At 38.2% G+C, this 20,572-nt stretch overlaps 3 protein-coding genes across 7 annotated transcripts in view; 2 read left to right on the forward strand and 1 right to left on the reverse strand.

Moving 5' to 3' along the window:
- The first annotated feature begins 3,441 nt into the window (after positions 1 to 3,441).
- ykt6 (YKT6 v-SNARE homolog (S. cerevisiae)) lies at positions 3,442 to 9,476 on the forward strand. 3 transcript variants are annotated; one of them, XM_039621151.1, is made up of 8 exons: positions 3,442 to 3,512; positions 4,028 to 4,172; positions 4,323 to 4,405; positions 6,214 to 6,314; positions 6,399 to 6,503; positions 6,708 to 6,773; positions 7,337 to 7,438; positions 7,549 to 9,476. In XM_039621151.1, exons 2-8 carry the CDS (start codon positions 4,069 to 4,071, stop codon positions 7,582 to 7,584), a joined length of 597 nt encoding a protein of 198 aa, XP_039477085.1. In that variant the 5' UTR covers positions 3,442 to 3,512; positions 4,028 to 4,068; the 3' UTR covers positions 7,585 to 9,476. The 3 variants fall into 3 exon arrangements, with proteins under 3 accessions (XP_039477085.1, XP_031583886.1, XP_031583887.1); XM_031728026.2 differs by having other exon boundaries at positions 3,468 to 3,683; XM_031728027.2 differs by having other exon boundaries at positions 3,483 to 3,576.
- Positions 9,477 to 10,379: 903 nt separating this feature from the next.
- Positions 10,380 to 15,341, forward strand: sb:cb288. Of its 2 annotated transcripts, none has more exons than XM_039620991.1 (5): positions 10,380 to 10,536; positions 11,021 to 11,075; positions 11,907 to 11,975; positions 14,347 to 14,431; positions 14,677 to 15,341. In XM_039620991.1, the coding sequence occupies exons 1-5, from the start codon at positions 10,450 to 10,452 to the stop codon at positions 14,723 to 14,725; spliced, it is 345 nt and encodes a 114-aa protein (XP_039476925.1). In that variant the 5' UTR covers positions 10,380 to 10,449; the 3' UTR covers positions 14,726 to 15,341. The 2 variants fall into 2 exon arrangements, with proteins under 2 accessions (XP_039476925.1, XP_039476926.1); XM_039620992.1 differs by lacking the exon at positions 10,380 to 10,536 and adding an exon at positions 10,556 to 10,918.
- An 88-nt stretch (positions 15,342 to 15,429) lies between these two features.
- Positions 15,430 to 20,572, reverse strand: part of osmr (oncostatin M receptor) — a 51,165-nt gene continuing 46,022 nt past the window's right edge. For both annotated transcript variants that reach the window (XM_039620990.1, XM_031728022.2), the window contains exons 13-17: positions 19,555 to 19,710; positions 19,191 to 19,343; positions 18,973 to 19,054; positions 18,780 to 18,864; positions 15,430 to 17,888 (exon numbers count right to left, since the gene is read on the reverse strand). In XM_039620990.1, coding sequence (XP_039476924.1) covers positions 17,481 to 17,888; positions 18,780 to 18,864; positions 18,973 to 19,054; positions 19,191 to 19,343; positions 19,555 to 19,710 — 884 coding nt within the window. In that variant the 3' untranslated portion in view covers positions 15,430 to 17,480. The remainder of the gene's footprint in view (positions 17,889 to 18,779; positions 18,865 to 18,972; positions 19,055 to 19,190; positions 19,344 to 19,554; positions 19,711 to 20,572) is intronic.

The raw sequence follows: 20,572 nt of genomic DNA on the forward strand, positions 1-20,572 counted from the left end.
TTAACTGTGCATGTTATATATTTGTTGTTTTGGTATAACTATACAATGCTTAAAAATGAATAAAATAAAAATAATAAAATAAAATTACTACAATTTGTTTCTATCAGGTGGGATATCTCATATGTTTTTAAACTTTGGTGTCTCACACCTGACACATTTCTTGAAAATCTTTTGAAGTTCTCAGCACTGAATGTGCATATACCAAAACAGTTCATACATGCAGTAGTTTGCCATAGTAAACCTGCAAAATGCTGCAACTTAATTCAAGTGAAGTATTGCTGTCAAAATGATATGTTCCTTTGGCATGGGGTCAACCAGAATGGTCAAAATGTTAAGATGTTTTGTCAGTGCTCGGATTTAAGTCTTGTCTTGTTACATCTTCCCTGATGCCAAATATAACCTCTAACAGACTTCTTTATCAAAGCATAATTGTTTGTTTGTTTTTTTATTAAAGTGAATGGTCTTCTAATGCTGATTCACATTCTATGCAGTAAAGCAAAATAACATTTGCATTCATGTGCATGTAACATGAGGAAAAACATGTCTTGATGCATGCTCAATCATCCAGGTAAGGAAATCCCAGAAAGTTGATTCTGTTCATCTGGACGTAGCGTTTTCAGTGGGAGAAATGTTTCGTCACTCATCCAAGTGACTTCTTCAGTCTCAGCTGAATGCAGGTTTCCCAACCTTATAAACAGTACATTTGCATAATGACCAAAACTAGCACCACTGATAAACAATGGGCCGTGCGGTCAGTTTATAAGGTTGGGAAAAGTTGCAGTCAGATGAGTCTGAAGTAGTCACTTGGATATGTGATCAAATGTTTCTCCTACTGAAAATGCTACATCCAGATGAACAAAACTTTGTGGGATGAGGGAAAACAAATTTATTTTACTGCAGTGGTCACACAAAACCTTAAATGTAGTTACAACAAAAGCTAAAACTGTTACATAAACATTACTATTAATACCTAAAAATCATTACTATGTTTACAGTAACAAATCTGTGCTGGAACTCATTGGATTCCAGCTGGCTTGGCCACAGATTCCCATCAACCTCTCCTTCACAAGAAGTTGCTGTACTGTAATACTTTTAACTGTGAAGAAACATTCTCTGCGCCTTCTTTCTGCTGTCTTCAAGTGTCATTCAACTGAGCCAAAGCCACTGAGGAAGCACTAATGTGTTTGTGATGTGTCTGATTTTTACTTGATTTTCACCAGCTGGGATGTGTTTGAGTGATTCTGGTAATAAAACAATACGATATTTAAAAGAAAGGGGGTATAATATTGGGTGATGAAATTGTTAGAAGCATGTTGTAACACACACGCAGTTTGTTTAGTTTGTGTCCATTTACAGGGAGAAATTGAATGTGTGCCAAGTGCTTGTCAATAGATGATTATCCAGTTAATTTAACATGTGGCCTGTTTGCACAGAAGCCTGCCTGAATGGATCTCCAGCTGTCTCTCGCAAAGTAAACTTCAGAGACTAAAGCAACTGTGTTGTTCAATTACAAGAAAAGAAACGTAAAGATCTGTAGCATTATAGTGTATTACTACAAACTGTACGTCAAGGACAATTCGTTTAATCGTGTTCATCAAAAAATTAGTGCAAGGAAATGGAAATATTTTAGCTCCGTCCTATCACGTTTTCTGTATCCAACTGTAGCCACGATACAACAGATACTTAGAAGATACTCATGCATTTATTTACCTTTTCCCATTAATAGTCCATTTATAGTCTAAGATCATATCACTGATATCAACATCATTGAATTGTGAACTATGCTGTAGCGATAACCTTCTTCTAAAAGTTGCATCTGTTCAGAAATGTATTTCATCACATTAAAATTTTGCATATAGCAAGATTTATTTTTTTTTAAACTGCTTCTTTACCTTTTCCATCGTATGACAATGATGACTAAATCCCAAGTGTCCTGCCGACCATTAGTCTTGGAGGTGGAAGTTCCCTCCCTTTAGAAGTTTTGATGATTCCCAAGTTGTTGCTCTTATGGTGTTTTGCCTCGGCATAGGTGCATGAAAGGCCCAACCATTATTATGTCCCCAGCATTTGGTCTACATAATTCTCTGCAGCAGCTTGAAACCACATTTACATATCTGCAGTTTTTCTACTTTCAAAGTTGTAAACAGAAAAATAAAATCTGCAGGTGACCTAAATATCTTAAATAGCTTTAGGAAATTTCTTCATTCTTGCAGATACTTTTGGCAGAAAGTATAAAAACTAAGAATTCCTCTTAACTCTTGCACACAGTAAACTCAAATCTTCAGTCATAAATAGCCTAAATTACATCCTAAAGAATATGTATGGGAAAAAATGAAGGACTAATTTTCACTATCTACATATGTATCTATCTATTACACACATAAATGTTATATATTTTAAATACTCAAACATTTGTTTCTAGGCGAAAACCTATGGACGTCTTCATTCTTGTTAGCGGTTCCAGTTAATATCCACACAATGAATATGCCATCCAAAAGTCACTTAAACAAGAACAACAAGACAATAAATTAACCAACCAAACCTTTGTCGCATTGATAAACCCTTACATCTTTAAGTAAAATGGAGAAAAATATGAAAGCAACCTCCAGCTTGTAGGCAAACTTCTCACTGACAGTATCTCAACTCAAACAAAATTAGTTCCAGGAAAAGAAAACTCATTTCTCCCTTCAGTGCAGCTGACGATCATCAGATTCACCTAAATACTTACTGGTTTCCATGCCAATAGGATTTCAATGTGTCACCAAGGAAATGAATAACAGGCTCACATCTGACATGGAAAACACTTACCTACACGGAGTTAAATGCCCAGGAGGAAATTGCTAAATGGAGCAAGATTACCCGAGAAAACATGAATTGAGGTTGCCATAAAACAGCTGAATGTTAAAATAGTTTTTTTCAGATTAAGGACATAATAATAATGATAATAATAATAATAATAATAATAATAATAATAATAATAATAATAATAATAATAACAACAACAACAACAACAACAACAACAACAACAACAACAACAACAACAACAACAACAATAATAATAAAGTGGAACTTTTATTGTTTGGCTTCACACAAACAAGTGGATAGCAATCAGTTCTCCCAGAATAACAAATTCAGGGTTTTCTACCATTAGTATAAAAGCACATCTATTAAATGTCAATAAATATGGTTGAAATGTTGAAACATATTATCATTTGAACCAGTTATTACAATCTCGCAATCCTGCTAATCTAAACCGATAAAAATTAGATTTGCTGCATCCAACAGTGTACATAGTACCTTAGATGAAAAATAAATATGATCCGTTTAAGGCTGACTGTTATCCATCCGTGTGTCTAAGATTTCCCTCCGTGTAAATATGTTGTAAATACGTTTATATTAGGTAGATATAATATCGCTTTGAATCTGGCAAACAACCGGAACTCTTAGCCCAGCGGTGTGCGTGTTTCCAGCGGAGTGAATGTCAGATTGCACCGTTTGGGGACCGTGACGTGGTGATTGGTCACTTTAAGTTCATGTTAAAAACTGTTAAGTTAGCGCTAACTATACTGTGACTAGGTTAGTGGACGTGTTTCGTACATACCTGCGAGTTTTATTTCAATACGGAATTGGACTTTTTCTGTCTGTTTTTATTGGAATCAGACGGTTTGCGATAGTTTTAGCTGGTAAGTTAGCCGAGGCCTGCCTTAGAGTAGATAGCAGCTGGAGCTAATCTGATTAAATTTTGTAATTTTCTTGACAAGTTTAAAACTTGAATCAACTTCTTTGCAGTCTTTGCTTTTCGCCATCAGTCAGCCTGTTAATCCCATCTGTAAGGAGGGAAAATGGTTAATCTAAAATGACTATGGCTGAGAGTAAACAGTTAGCCTACAAGCTTTTATCTAGGCGGCGACTGCTTTTGCTGCGAGCTTCACGTCGTTGAAGTTTCTCTTTTTTTGTTAGCAGGGAAGCTAGTTAGCTGAGCCGGATAAAGGATAATGCTCTCATGTGATTGTTCTTATGTTATCAGACTATCAGGACTGTGTAACTGACACACGAACCGGTGGCAAAATGAAGCTCTACAGTCTCAGCATCCTCTACAAAGGAGCGACCAAATCCAATCTTCTCAAAGCGGCCTACGACCTGTCCTCCTTCAGTTTCTTTCAGCGCTCCAGGTGCGTTTCACTAACGAAACGAAACAGTTTTTACTGCAGTTCCTTATTTCTTAGAGTACTGACCTGTGCCTCACACATCACGGGTAGTATTTATTTCACTATTTCTAAGTGTTTTCTACTCTACACTAAGTATTGCTTTGGTTTGTTTAGCATTCAGGAGTTCATGACCTTCACCAGTGCCTTGATTGTCGAACGAACATCTCAAGGAACCCGTGCCTCCGTCAAAGAACAAGGTAAACAGATTTAGAGTGTTTTAGGTGTGGCCCTGTGATGCAGTGATTAGTGCTGTTGCATCAGAGAAGACCCTACAGATTCAGGGTAACCTTTTGTCAAGTATCCTCTCTACAGTAGTATTGGTATAAAAGGCTGCACATTAGCCGCTTACTTGGAGCCGCTTAACTAAAGACTATCACAGATCTCAAAGGGCGAGAACAATTGTGATTTGTAATATCATAAAGGAATGACTTTCTGCAGTGTCCTGTGTCACAGTAGGGCAGAAGGAGATTTCTGCTGAAAAGTGATTTGATGTTTGACAGGGAAATTGTGATGGGGCTGTGACTAGGGATGGGTATCGTTTAGGCTTTATCCGATACCGGTGCCAAACCGGTACTTTTGAAACGGTGCCGGTGCTTAAACGGTGCTCGAACTGGTGCTCGAACCGGTGCTTAAAGAATGAAGAACACCAACTTTGTCCAAAAACCTCTCATGTTTAGCTGTTTTTTTTGTAAAAAGATAACAATGTTAGCCTTTTCTGCAGCTATAGGGGATTTCTGGTATCACTCTTGGCTGGAAGCAGTGCTTAAACAATGGAGAAAAAAACACCAACTTTGTCCAAAAACCTCTCATGTTTAGCTGTTCCCCACTTTTTCTTTGGTCATTTTAGCCTTTTTGGCCAGGGTGAAGGGAGTATCTGCCATCAAACAAGAAGACTGCTGCATGTAACTACGACGGTGTTTGCTAGTTCACCTTACATGCATTAATTTAATAACGTGGTTAGCCTACTCAACGTAAATTACACACGAACAACATTAAGCTACTCACTCAGAGAAGAACGGCTGCTGCTGCCATCATCATCCGTCATCATTTCTGCTACGCTGGCAGGGCTAGGGGCCAGGACTCTACTCTTCGGGTTCTTGGAGGATGTTGCTAACTCCGCGTCCGATAACAGGCACCACACCCGCAGTAGATGTGCTCGGTGTGAGGTCTCGCAGCAAGCTATCAAATACGGTGCATTTCTCGGCTTTTAAAAAAACACTATGCGTCGCCAGGTGTTTCATCAGATTCGAGGAGTTACCTCCTTTGCACAGTATCACCTTAAAGCACTTGTTGCAGGCTGCTGAGTTTGCATCTTTTCCTGTGAAGTACAGCCAGACTTTTGACTGCTTCACCTTGGGCATTTTTAATCTGTAGCTCTGCTCTAAAAGAACGTACGTACCTGGGCCCGCCTACTATCTTTGGAAACGTAAAATGATTGGCTAGAATCCAAAGTGTATGACATCTCAGGAAAAAAAAGCACCGAAATAAAGCACCGAAATGTGCGCTGCTTTTCGGTCTGGTTACTACCGTTTATGTCAGAACCGGTGCCATTATGGCACCGGATACCGGTACCCATACCTAGCTGTGACATGTTCTCTGGCCTGAAAATGGACATTTTAAGTCCAGTTTTAAACAGTTGGAGATAATAAAGTAAAATTTAAGCTGTCTCAAAACAATGACGCTAAACCTTTCCTTGTTTCTGGAGTACACAGACTGCTTTTCCCCTCTTCAGTTTCATGCAGGCTGAATCATCATATCATGTGACATGAACTTTAACAAATGTTATTACAGAGTTATGCTTCATAATGAGTGTGTGATGTTTGTTTGTTTTTGTTTTGGGAGTCGTATGGAGAACATTTTGCTAAGTTGTATTTTAATAAGGCTTTTTATTCTTTGGCCCGTCTTCAATGCACCAGTAGACACAGTAGTTTTCCTGTACAATAAGATCGGGTGAACATTGTTCTGATAACAACACACCTTGCTCCTTTTTTTTTTTTTCTTTCAGAGTACCTGTGCCATGTGTATGTGAGAAATGACAATTTGGGTGCTGTAGTCATCGCAGATACTGAATATCCACAGAGAGTCTGTTTCACATTGCTTGACAAGGTGGTTTATATATTTTTAAAAAAAAATACATATACATATTATGAGACTTGTTGTTGATTTCAATAGTGACATTGCTTTTTTTAGGTATTAGAGGAGTTCTCTAGGCAAGTGGACAGTATAGACTGGCCCTCTGGTAATCCTGACACCATTAACTACAAAGCCCTTGACATTCACCTCTCTAAATACCAGGTCAGTTTGTTTTACATTTCTCAGAATTTATGTTAACGAAAGACCTGATATTCTATGACTGCTACGAAACTGTTTGTGTGATTTAAAAACAATATCAGAAGGACTCCATAATCACCAGATGCTCACATCATTTGGCAGCATTTACTTGTATAGTGCAAAATGCATCTACTTGATAGCTGGTTCTATTTTTGTATTTATCCACAGAACCCCAGGGAAGCTGATGCAATGACCAAAGTGCAGGCAGAGCTGGATGAGACAAAGATCATTTTGGTAAACCACCGCTCTTACATAAATCAAAGCAGAAAAGTGTCCACATTAATTTATACTCAAACTGGGGTTTAGAAGATTTCAAATTTTGCATTGCATGAGAACACAGAAAGAGATGATGGTCTCTTAAAACAAATTTTTAATACATGCTTTCAATTACATCAGAAATCAGATGTGTTCATAGTTATTCCTTATCCCTCTGGAGTGGAGATGGAAAAGCCATTACAAGCTATACCGTCTTAAAACTTATGAATGAAGCGCAAAAAATCATTTTTTGCATTTTACAATAACATTTTTATGTTCTTTAGACATTTAATAACTTCTCTGGAGTTAGGCACCCTGAGTATGTTGAACTCGCTTCATTGCATAGGGTCCAGATTGGCAAGGATTGGAAAGGTTTGGATTTGCACTTTGTTATCCTGTCATCTGACAAAATGTAATGGATTGAAAGGCAACTTTCTCTTATTAGCTACAGTTTTTTTTTAATCATATTGGGCAATCTACTTAACTAAAACTAAGTTGTAGTATTTCTTCTGTTTCATAAATAAATATTTTGATGTCTGCAGCACAACACCATGGAAAGTCTGTTGGAAAGAGGAGAGAAACTGGACGATCTTGTGGCAAAGTCAGAGCATCTGGGAAACCAGTCTAAAGCCTTCTACAAGACTGTAAGTGTGAATGACTCGCCTTATTGACGTTATGCTAAATTTCAAGACTGTGGGCTGGATTTACTAAGCAGGGCAAACTATTTGCATATTTGTTTGTGTTTAACCTTCAGGCACGGAAACAGAACTCTTGCTGTGAAATCATGTGATGTCGCTGCCTCGTCCTTCTTGGACATGCCTCTCTATCTCTGCCTTTCTGCTTTTCCTACAACTCCCATCATCCACCTGCCACCAGCTCTCAACCAAGACAGTTCAGAGGCCGTCAAATCCAAGATGGGACACCGAGAAGAGAGCAAGAAAGGATGGCCAGTCTGAAATGCGACCTCTGCGGATTGTGACTGATGGGGGCTGAAGGAGTGATGGGGTTTGGTCAGGGGGAAAAAGTAACATGAATTATTTTTAACCATTGAAAAGTTAAACATCTGTGCAGTTTTTCAGTACCAGCCGAAGACATTAGTGTGACGTCATGTATTGGTGATGTGTCGTTAAAATGTCTTCAAACCATTTAATGTTATTTCGTTTGAATCAGATCTTAATAGTCTGGTCTCCACTCTTAAAAATTTGAAGGAGTATTAACCATGGTTGTGCTGCTGCTTTATGGCAACTCTGACAATCTCACAGTCTTATCTCTGTTCATTCAGCGTGTCAGCATTGCAGTTCAGTCCTTCTGTGCCCACAAGGTGGCCCTGCTCATTTACTTTATGGTTTCATGAACCTCAGTGCTGAGGTCAGTAGTAATACTCTAATATGAGCCAAGACAGCAGATGGCTGTTTTGACATGTGATATCTGCTTAAACAGAGATTTTTAAATTTCTCTTCTGTACAGGGTTCGGTTACATAATTTTCTTTGCTGTCGTTAACATTCCCACTTTGGATAACTGCGTTATTAAGTAATGATGAAAATGCTTGAAGCTAATGAGAAGTTGGAGATTAGATGTAAAATGTATAACGATGTTTGCCATAGATGCAGCCTTATTGCAGTGTGGCTAACATGAAACCCGCTGCCGTGTTTGCACTCATTTACGATGTGTACCGTAGCCATGCTTTCCATACTGATATTCCCCATACGACACTTAATCAGGTTTTTGTGTTCAGACGGCTTGTACCTCTGTCTGTAATCCCTCTGGGATTGCTGGCATTTTACCACCGTTTTTTTTTTTTTTTTTTTTTTTTTTTTTTTTTGACAACGGTGATTCTGGGTAACCTCAGGTGCTCTTGCACTCTGCCCTCTTGTGTGCTGGTCAAGTTTCGATTAAGTTTAAAGAGAGAACAAACAAGTGTTGACTAATATCTTAGACCCCACTTACTTTAAGACACTCCATGACCGACGCTGTTTGACTAGAGGAGCTTTATTTTTTTCCTTTGGTGGTAGGGGTAGAAAGTTCATTCTTCAGGAAGATATGCCTTTGGTTGTGCATTTTAGATGTTTCTCCACGCTCTTGTCTGTTGTATGTGTGTGTCTGTGTGAGTGATTTTTGTGACATATACCATCCGGCTTCAGGCTCTATTAATGCTGAGTGCCTGTGTGTGTGTGTGTATATGCTCGGAGGTTTGTATGTGTGATCTGGAGTTGCTCTTTCTGCTTTTACAGTGTAAACTTTTGTGCAATATCTGCAGACTGTTGGTGTGACTCTCTTTAATGGAGAGAGAAAAACAAATATTTCTCATAAATTAACCTTTGTGTATACTTATGACTAATTCCCATATGAAGTTTGTACAGGGTTGTTTCTGGCAGATTTGCTGAATTTCTTTTTTTTTTTTTTCCCCCACAATTTTCCAATTAACAAGTTGAATTTGATTGTCTGTCTGATGTGTGGAGTTATGCTGTGGCTATTTGCAGGTCAGGTCTTACTCTGACCAGTGTATTAAATGGTCTGCATTAAACATACTTTGATCAAGATGTGGTCTTCAAATTCAAAACGGAGACTTCTGATAATAAATGAGTTTTCTGTCTGTGTTAACGTTTTGTTTTTGGAACACTGACTTGTTCATACACTGTTTGCAGAACATGTAATCTTGCTTAGATAAAAAGCAGAGTGTTTTTCTGTGTCCCATGTCTTCATTGTTTTATCTATCCGAGCGGAAGTGCGTTTATTAGGGTGAATGTGTGTGCAGGAAAACGTTGTATACACTTACTGAAAATCGGTAGGCCTGCTGTAAATATAATTATCTTGGATCAGCATACTTTTGCGAAATGTGACTGCTTTCTTCCTGCAGGAAGTTGGGCCGATCTGGTGCCTCCTTCACTTGCTGTAGGAAATGTAACTTTATTGAAATGTTAAAATTGCAGCCATGCAGCTTGGCTTAAAGTGGAGTTGTTATGCTCAGTTCCATATTTTCGTTCTTGGACTCCTACTTGAGCAGCTTTGTATGATTCACATTTTAAGATAATCCTTATATATCTTATAGGACGCATTGGTGTAAGCCCAAACAAATGAAGCAATCAGTTTTAACTCCTTCATTTTAAATTAACTTTACTTTAACTGGCTACCTCTCACAAACATAAGGGTTGTGTGTCACCAGCGTCACACACAGCCAAGAACAGAGAAGCAACTTTTTGAAACAGTCTTTGAAGCAATTTAAAAGCCTAACACTTATCCACACTCAGTGTATTAGAATATATTTATTATTATCTTAAGTCAAGTTTAATATGAAGAGCCACCATTGTAGCGGTATATATGACAGAAAATATTGAGGTGGGGGGCATTAGATTTACTTCATTATAAATTAAGCATCAGTGAGCCCTTTTAATCAAAGGTTAGTCCAGGGTAAAAAAACAACAACAACAACAAACAAAACAAGCAAGTACATGTTGAACTTCTTTAATATTACAGCATTATAGAGCACATAAAAATTAATTTACTTATGCAGCCTAATCATTTCTACACTGCGTCCAAAATTAGCAGCAAAGCTTGGGTGCGCTGCTGTACGAGTTTAAAAAGAAGCACAGGAACGCACCACGAGAGGTGCGTCTCAGGGCGCCGCTGAGGTGAGGAGAAAAACAGCATGAGTTGATGAAGCCTGGCCGCACAGCCCTGAAAATGTGGACGGAGATGAAAAACAAGAGCAGCGCTCTAATCAATAACGGAAATAGCTCAAAGGTGAGAAAGAAGCGCTTTTGTGTTTTTGTGTGGTGAGCAACAGTGTACCAAAAACAAGTCTGCCGGGATCTATCTGACGACGGTTACACAGTACTGATTTAGGTGTTTATGAGCTTGCCATAGGTATCGGTTCATTACGGGTTTGTTTGATCGTTTTTACTGGGAGCGTAACCTTTTCTGTTTGGCTGTAAGTAGATTCACACGCACAAGCGTTGCTCTGGCACAAACGTTTTACACTTTCTTGGACATTGTCTTATCTTTGTGCCTGGCGATGCCCCCAAAGAGCTCCGATTTTCCACATTAACTTCCTGCAGCAAGTTCCCACATCTGCTGTACACAGAAATACGACTCGCTGTAGATGTACACGTTTTTAACAAAGAAGGCGAGTTAAATGACTTAAGACTTGTAATGTGTCCCGCTCCGCGCGTGTGTGTGTTAGGCAGCACTCTTGTGTTCAAACCGAATGTTTTGCTTGCACTTTCAGATGGTCGACCTAGATCTTGGGGAGCAGTTGTCACATGCTGTGCAGCAGAGCAATGGTAGGTCTTATCGCTTCCTTGAGGTTTTCTCATACCTGTCTTCTTCCTCCTGGGTTGCAGTCATAAGTTCACCAGAGAAATCCCAAGATAACAGAATGAAAGAGATGCTGCAATATTTTGTGGTGTTTTCATTTTAGGCACAGTATTATGCCTGGATAAAACTCTACCAAAACCCCTTAACTACCTGAAACTGGATGAAAGAATCCAACAAATTCACTTCAGGTGAATTCCATTCAGTACTACGCTATAGGTTTGAGGTGTTGGCAGTCCATGCTATTTATAGGGAGCAAAACAACAACATGGCACAGTTCCAGAGACGCCCAATAGTCTCTGCTCAACACTAACGCATAGCAATAACTTGGCACAAAAATGCAAATTATTTACTGTGTTATGAAACAACTGTGGGCATGGATTACACGAAAGGGGTGTTGCTGATTTTAATGGAGACAGTGAGGATCAACCAACTGCTTCTGCTTCATGTAATAAAAAGTGTGCTCACTGAGAAAGAAGCGTGTGTACTGCAGCACTGTGAGCACTGTGTATTCAAAATTGACCACAGATTTGAATCTTTAACTGACACAGTTTCACCACGCGTCACAGCAAAAGCTGCTTGGGAATAAAATTGTTGAATCCCAATCCCAGTATTTCACAATTATGTTATTTATTCAATGTTAATTCAATGTTGTTTATGTCCTTTACACTCACATGGAACTTTTAAGTAAAAATTTAAAATCCTGTGTCATATTTTTACATTTGTTATGCAGGCAAGTATAGCTTAAACACACTTTTGTTAGCTGGGATTCATGTATTTCTGTTTTCTTCCTTGTAAAGTTTCTGCTGCAGCTGCCACTCATCCCGACTCAAAGGACTCTCCTACTTTCACTAATGGATTGATCCCGGGTGAGCATAATTTTTGTCTAAAATTGATGTTTTTCTACACCATGTAGGGCCTGTTGCAGAGAGAGAGAAAAAAAAACATGTAATGGACCACCTTCAGTCAACAACTTACAAAAACGCCTGTTTCTCCCAGAGAGTCGAGACTGAAAATAAACCGAATCAAGTTACACAACCAACAGTCAGCCAAGCTTTAAAACACCTTAGAAACACTTTAGTTATTTTAGGAGTGTGACTGCAAAATACTGTCTGACTTTGGTCAAATTGTTTGGGGCTATATTTACTAAATGAGCGAGAAACACAAATATGATGCTTTGCTGTTGTGCTGTGTGTGAGTTTGTATATGAGGTTTTTGATATCCTGTATGGTTTTGTTGAGACACAGTGGCAGATTTTTCTCTTATCTTCTGACCCTTGCGCTAAATAAGCTTTGCACCCCTGTGACTTTAGATCGCTCTTGTTGTCATGTTGTTGTTTGCTCATGGAGCTCTTGTCAGTATGACTGGACGTGTTTCGCTGTTGAAGTATGCGTATGCTTGACCAGAGAACTCAAACTTAAAAGTCGTTTTAAAGTTCAAAACTTTTGAGAGCTAAAAAAAAAGAGCATATAACACATCTTAAGTAAACTGCGCTTCTGTAAGCAAAGTGTGTGGTGCACTTTTTATCTGATGTTTGAGATAAGTGTAAGTTAAGAGGATCAAAAACCCGGAACTTGAAAGTCGAATGAAATCCCGTCATTATTATTAGGTGCAGTCATACATTTTAGGGACAGTGGACATAAAAATAAAAAAAAACTTACCTGATGTAAATTTGATGCATCTCTCCTTCAGTCATTTCCTCGTGTATCTGGGTTGTTTGCTTTTGTTGTTTTTTCTTACATTGCTGCCTGGAAGACCCATTGTGCACAGAGCAAACATTAACTTGTGTGTGAAAGGATCAACCCTGGTAATGAGAGCTGATTCTGCAGCTACAGCCCAGAGACAAATAGCAGTTTTAAGATGATGACTTCAGGTTTCTTTGTGTGTCAAGATAAATGCATGACCTGAAGCATCCTCTTGTTGTGTTATTCATTAACACAACAACCCCAAATCCAAAAAGTTGAGATGCGATGTAAAAACAAAATGGAATTTTGACTTTGGTGGTAGCAACACATCTCAAAAAAGTTGAGATGTGTTTTTTGTTTTTTTTTTAAACCGCACTCTGTAAACATCTTGGAACAGAGGAGACCAGCTGCTGGACTTTCAGGAGAGGAATTCCCTTCTGTTGCCTGATGTAGGATTCTAGCTGCTCAGCAGTCCTGGTTCTGCTTTTCAAATTGTTTGTTTCATGATGCACTAAATATTTTAATCTGATAAAAGGTCTGGACTGCAGGCAAGCCGCTTCCCTGAAACAAAAATGCTTGCATGCTGCCAATTTGACACACTGGATGAAAAGCTGTGCTCTTGAAGGGGAGGGGGGGCAAATTCAACTAAAGGATTTTTATTTTATTTTTTAACACCATGCTGTGGTAAAGTATTGTTATCTGTTTACAGTTTACAAGAATCGGTACTTTAGAGTATTGTTAAGATTTTTGTAAACCCTACACACACCGACCAGCTAAAGGGTTTTCACCCAAACGGTCCTCAAGGTCAAGTTCATATTTGTCATTTCACAGCTTTTTTTTTTTTTCGTAAGACTTTCCTGTCACCATTCTACTAGGATGTGGTCATATGGTCAATGCTGTGACATGTTGATGTGTTAAGAGCATCTCCGTAATCATAATATTCCTAAACTCAACCACTTTTATTTGGTGATATATTTAATCGATATGATTGTTTGCGAGGCTCCTTCACTTATTCACGCTCATTGTGAAGTAGAGCCAACCAATGACAAGAAAACTCATCAAGTTCTTTGTGTACTTTACACACTGCAGTAACCTGTGAATTGTGATGGATCGTGAGTCGGATAAGCAATTACAGTGTTGATGTTCAGGTTTTGTGGGTGGAGTCCCAAAATTTATGACTGCACTTTAGATTGTCTTTGTATGATAAGAGATTAGAGGTCTGAGAAGTGGCAAAAGGAATGCACGAAGCGCTAAAAAGGATCGTGCAGCTTGTTTTATCTTGCAGAGTGAATCTTTCTTTTAATACTATTAAGCAAATAGATAGGGAAATGAGGAGCGTCTATATGAGCATATAGAGCCATATAACACGGTTTTTATTATCTGCTTTACAACAGATTAATTCAGTAATAAAAGCATGTAAACAAATGATGCATGCTTGTCAGATACTACAGAAGTAGGATATCGTACGACGCTACCCTTAGTTTATGTTAAGATTTAAGTGCTAGTGCGTGACATGAATGAATTTGTAAAACATGAATGTTTTTGTGCTTTTTAGGTTCCATTGCAGCTGCATTGTTCATTGCCTTTTTGCTTGGACTGTATGCTATTCTGTGGAAGTGTATGGTGTCACCGCCACAACGGTAAGGAACGGATGCAAGTTGAAACTCGATTTTGCCGAAGCTTCTGTTGGATCTTGTTGACACTGTAGTCGAGCAAACAGCAGTTTGTTCACCTGGGTCACACGTCTGAACTTTGTATCTGCACTCGTCACAAAAACACAAATCGTGTCCCATTTCTTGATAAGTACCTTTTCCATTTCACTGCTTTTTTGCATGCAAACACACTAATTTGTGTTGGTTCTCTTTTTCTTTTTTTTTCTCTCCAGAAAACACAACAAGTTGAGGGTAAGAGTACATCAGAGAGCTTCTATGTGAAGACATGGAAGATATCTGGCAGCTGTTCTGTTGGTTATCTTGGATTTTAAATGTCATGGACTAAAGACTCAGAGCAGATTTGATCTCTGAAGAAATCTTCAAATAGATTCAACACTAACAAAAGAAAAACCCCAACACTGGCTAAACTAAATGGATGAGCCACATGTGCCTCCTCAGCTTTACAGTCTGCTGGTGGATTCTGTTTACTCAAAGAGTCATGGTGACGTTAAACACTGTTTTGGCAGGTCAGTCTGCTTTTTCTGTTTTCTGTGAATTATACACTACTGAGGGAGGCTACAACTTGCTCCAGTGACTAATGAGCTGCATGTAAATGACTCTAAGACAGAGACAATATAGTATTTTTTTTAGTATATGTAGCTATTTTAGCTTTTTTCTCAACTGTACCAAATGATCTTTATATTTTAAGCATGTATTCTTATTTCGTTTTAGCATTTCTTTATAATATTTTGGATTTGATTATCAGATCAGAGTAGCATCCACCATTTTATCCTGTTCTGTCACCTAGTGGTGCCTCAGACAAGCCTATGTGCACAATTGCTCCTCAGGATTTTGTAACTACTGAATGAGTCTATAATAAAAGTCTTTTTTACATTTAGTGGATGTGACTGTTTGGTGAATCTAATCAACTACTTTCTTTGTTTATTTTAGGTGTTTATAATATGGGCTGAGTAAAGCTCTGAGTCTATAGTTTCAGTATCTCTCAGGCTGTACAGCACCTGTTTCAGTTTCTTTTGTTCTTTTTTCTTCTGAATTCATGCAGAAATTTTAATGAAAAACAGTAATCGACAGCTTAAGCGTTCATGTGAGTGTAATGAGGAATGGATTCTGATTTACCAGTCGTGTAGTCCTATGTGACTCAATTTAAATCTATGTGAAAGAAGCAAAGGGGGAGAAAAAGTCATTCTGGGCTTTTCTGTGCTATACATACACAGCATGTCTCTGAACCACATTTTCTTAAGTCTGAGCAGCTATTTCTGTCATATCAACTCAGATGTGACTCATTTTAACCATTTTTGACGCCTGGCTCTTCATAACAAGTGAATGTGGGGGAGAAGTGTGAGGTGGAGGAAGCTTGAATAGATTTCAGTAGAGATACTGAAATCTTTTCATTTTAAATATGAATATAGATGATACTCCACATTTGAATTAGCCAAACCAGTCATGGCTTGATTGCATTTGATTTAAAGGCATGGGGAAAAAAAGTAGGCAGATGTGTGGTTTAATTAACAGCAGAAACAGTGAATATACAAGGATAGGACTTGATTTAATTAAGATGTGCTCTATAGGCTAATTGTTATGTTTTACTTTTTATGAAAAGTATTTGGTGAATGTGTGAGTTCTGCCTTATCCAAATAATACCTTGTATAACCTTTCAGAAGGGCATTTTTGCACTCTGTGTTCTGCAACTTTGTGTTAGTTACTAAAAAGAATATGAGTACAAATACTTAGTACTTACAATTTCTTTTTGACCAACAGTTGAAACTGTTTATAAATCAACATGTTATATCAGAAGGTGTGATCTTAAACTAGAACCATAACTGGAGAGGCGCCACATGTGAAATGCTATAGACTTCACTCAGTTTCCTAGAACATTAAGACAATAACTGAGCTAAAAAAACACCCCCACTAATTTCAACTGTAAAATGTAAATGTCAAGACAATAGAACACAACCTGAATCTACTTTGTATTAAATTAGATTATGAGCTGTACCCGGTGTCTGCTAACTGCACAATAAACAGAACACAATGCATGTAAACTTAGGTGAGAATTTGCTGAACAACCTGTTACAACAAGTAGACCTGAGCTGAAAGGTAAAATTCCAATTATGAGTAACTGATCGAGAAATTCCAGAGGAATGATGACTAAACATTTCCTGTAATTTTCCTTTTTTATTCAACCTTCTGTTTTTTTTCCCCATGATTCATCTTTCAGGGCATGACAAAATGGAGAAAACTGATATTTTAATAATGCTGGAAAATAAAAAGAAAGCCATTTAATAGGATTCTGAAAAGAAAAGAAAACAAGTTGAGCCAAGTTAATCTAGTGTGAATGTGAGCATGCATGCCACAGAATCAGACGGGGCTGGGATGTCTAAAAGGATATGGAGAAAAGGTGAAAAGATGGCAGAGTGTTAAAAATTCCTAAACTAATACCTCTAATAATGTTCTTAGATTTATATAGAAAAGCACTTTATTCATGCTTTCATTTCAAAGGGCACATGAGTCACCTGCTGAACCAAATGAGCTAATAGCAATGCTACACGAGTTGTGTTTTTAACCATGGATACATATAGCACGGCAATGAATACACTTCAAGCATTATACCTACATCCCATCAACAACTACACCACTATCAGCACTGTCTGCATCACAAGCGATGTTAAAAAGTCATGCTCAGAAAATATGCAAACATCTAAGCCTGCTCATCTACCTTATCTGTTGCAGCACTTACATCCTGTAGATAACATCTCCAGTTCCTTCACAGTTGAGCAAATTCCTGACTTTTTGTTTCTCTTCTCACATCAAACTTTAGTCAATTTAATGTGAGTTTTGTGCACTATTGATTCTCTTTTTATGATAAAGCCTATACGATATAATTTTTAAACAAAATCACTTCTGTAATTTAAAGTTTAGCATGAATGCAGGATAGCTGATTCACAATATGTGTAATAAACAAATTCTGTATTTACGGTATGGGACAGGAAGAAATACTGATTCAGACTTGACTCAGCACTTATAAAGAATCATTGGCGATATAACCATATATGACACCACATGATTCAAGGGGGCAGTCAGAAGCTTCAAAGCTTGATTTGGTTTCACTGAATACAACTTTAGGTGGTTCAGAGTAACCCTCCTTCAAAGTGTATAAGTAACTCCTGTTCATCAGGCTTGTGACTTGCTGAGAGGCTGGTCTGTCCCAGGGCAGAGTAGCTAACTGTGGACAGTAATTTGCTTCGAGCAGCATGCAAGAAGGTGATGAAGACGAAAGCGAGGACTGCAAACTAGGAGAGCATGGTTCATTCATCAGCTCAGAATCTCTCAGTGCGGTTATTTCATTTAGAGAGGGTCTGCCATTCAAAATCTCGATGTCACAGCTGATGCACTCCTCTGGCTTCTGAGACTGCAGCCACTGATCAGTCTGTGCAAAGAAGATATAATAAGTTAAGTAACAGACACAAATCCAAATATAAACACAAACTTAGTTAGGCGGGGCGGGGGGGGAGATCAAAGGTTTAGACTGATGGTAGCAACATGTCTCAAAAAAGCATCTGAGAGAGGCAGTGTTTCTCAGAAGTAAAGATAGGCAGAGGCTCACCAATCTGTTTATAATGTTTAGAATAACTAATGAAAACTTTGATTATCTCATTGTCTACAGTAAATACTATCATCAAAAGACCCCAAGAATCTAGAGAAATCCCTTTTCACAAGGATGAAATCAAGATTGGATGGCTTTAAATTTTGGGCCCTCAGGTGAAATTGCCTTAAAACAGGCATGATTTATTCCTGCAAATCACTGCAAGGGCACTGGAAGACTTCCAGAAATCGTTGACAGGTTACAGTTCTACCATGCAAAGAACAAGCCAAACGTGAAGACAACACAGAAATGCTGTCGTCATCTGTGAACCTAAAGAGGATATGGACCATTCGGTTTGTAATCCGGCATCTCTGATGGTATTAGGGGGGAATAGGTGTCTATGGAATTGATCTACAAGTTTTGGAGCAACATTGTCACCTATTCAGACATCTTTTTCAGGGGAGGCCCTGCATATTTCAGCAAGACAGTGCTAAACTGCATACTGCAGTCATTATAACAACATGGCTCTGTAGTGGGAGAATCAGCCGGCTGATCTGTGCTTGCAGTCCATCAGTGGAAAAACATTTGGTGTATGATGAAACAAAAATATGACAAAGACCTAGGACTGCTGAGCAGCTAGAATCTTGTGTCAGAAATAGATAGATCATTCCTTTCCTAGGCTGGATATTTCCTCTTTGTGCATTTTTTTCTGCTCTCTCAGTGATTAGCTCATACCTCGTGCAGGAAGCCTTCAAACTCTGGAGTTTTAATGTTCATACCCGCAGGGTAAATAAATATCTCCTTCAGCCCGCTCCTCACACTGAAACAGATAGTGTTGTTTTGTTTTTTAAAAAGAGTTCAAAATGGTTCTTATCATCATCTTCAGGATTCTATCTTTAGGTCTCTATTTAAAGATGACCTTACTCACATTTTCACTTGGGACCACAGGAGAACAGTGCAGCCCATGAGTAAAAAGATGGGAGTCAGTACCTTGAGTATGAGAGAAGAGTCTACAGGAGGAAACAGGAGTTGAAATTAATTACTTTATGCACTGGAAATTGACATCTTTTATCAAAGGTTGTCCCAGGAAAGAATACAGTTCAGTAGCTGTATCTCTGGGATCCCCCTGTGTGTTTTAAAACTCACAGTTGATTTTGGTTCTGAAGGTAATGCTGGCTGGTAGCCCAGGCCCCTCTTTAGTGAGCGCACTCACAGAGCAAGTATACTCTGTGTTCTCCTTCAGACCCTCTATGGTCACAAACTTCATGTGGGGATCTGCAACTGAGACATTGGACCGATCTAGATGTACACAGGATGATACATAGATTAAATAATTGTGCTGGGCACCATCCTAACCAAGTTTGATTCAAATCAGCGTTAATCTGACACTGCCCAGAAATACAAAATAAATTCAATCATGTAAATAATTAGAACACGTCCACAGACTGAGATTAAGATGAAGAATATCAACAATGCTGGTTTATTCCTGCACACTCTCTCGCAACCTGACCTGGCAGCAAAACAGATCCTACTTCCTGCACTGTAACCAGGTACCCCATGATGAATGCTGGCTGAGCTGGATCATCTTCATTGTAATGCCACTCCAGTGTCACAGAAGAGGAAGTACTCTGAACAGGTTCAACCAGACTTGGGCGCTGAACAGATTCTAAGAAACAGGAGATAGTAATGAGGAAGGAAGGCCGAACTAATTAAAACATTTGCAGCTTATCTGGTGTCAAAGCAACAATGCAACTTCTCAAAACAAAGTTTCCCCTGAGTTCAAAAACCTCAACTTCTATAAAATACCTATACTAATATTGTTATTGTTATTTGAACCTGTAGCTCTTCAGGTGATTGCATCACAGTAATTACTCCACTCTGCATATCAGAACTGCATAACAGGAAAGACTATCTTGTGTTTACAGGGTGCCCCTATTAGTCAAAGACAAGATATCCTGTGTCAAAATTTCAACTACTACTCTGTAAAAATACAGTGCAATGTACCATTTTAAAATAAATGACTTTTCTGTATTAATTTTTTAAGGATTATTACTTTTTTCTGTACTTTTTTAAACTAAAAGTTTTAATTTTTAATTTTATCATTTAAAGCAACCTCTTTAAAAAAAAAGTTTCATGGTTTTTTTTTTTTGTTTTTTTTTTACAGTGTATAAAAACGTTTACTTTCAACTGCACACTCCAGATCCAAACTATGATAGAAATTTTCTCCCCATCCTATTCTGTGCTAAAGACCAGATACTTTCAAAGAAGAACAAGGTAAAAAGCTAAAAATGACATGAAGCTTACAGAGTCCCAATCTCAATACCATGGTGTCATTCGTGGTTCACAATAAGCAATTGAGATTGTCAGAAAACCTACAAGTCCAGAAAAACTGGTTCTGTTTAAACTCCACATTTTTTATCTGCTTAATTTGTCATGGAATAATGAGGAAACAGGCCTCATGGCCATGGAACTGTTTTTCATTTGCCCTTTTTAGCCACTGAAAATGTGGAACATTGTATAATTCAGGT

This window comes from Oreochromis aureus, linkage group 12, assembly GCF_013358895.1.
Source record: "Oreochromis aureus strain Israel breed Guangdong linkage group 12, ZZ_aureus, whole genome shotgun sequence".
Lineage (NCBI taxonomy): Eukaryota > Metazoa > Chordata > Actinopteri > Cichliformes > Cichlidae > Oreochromis > Oreochromis aureus.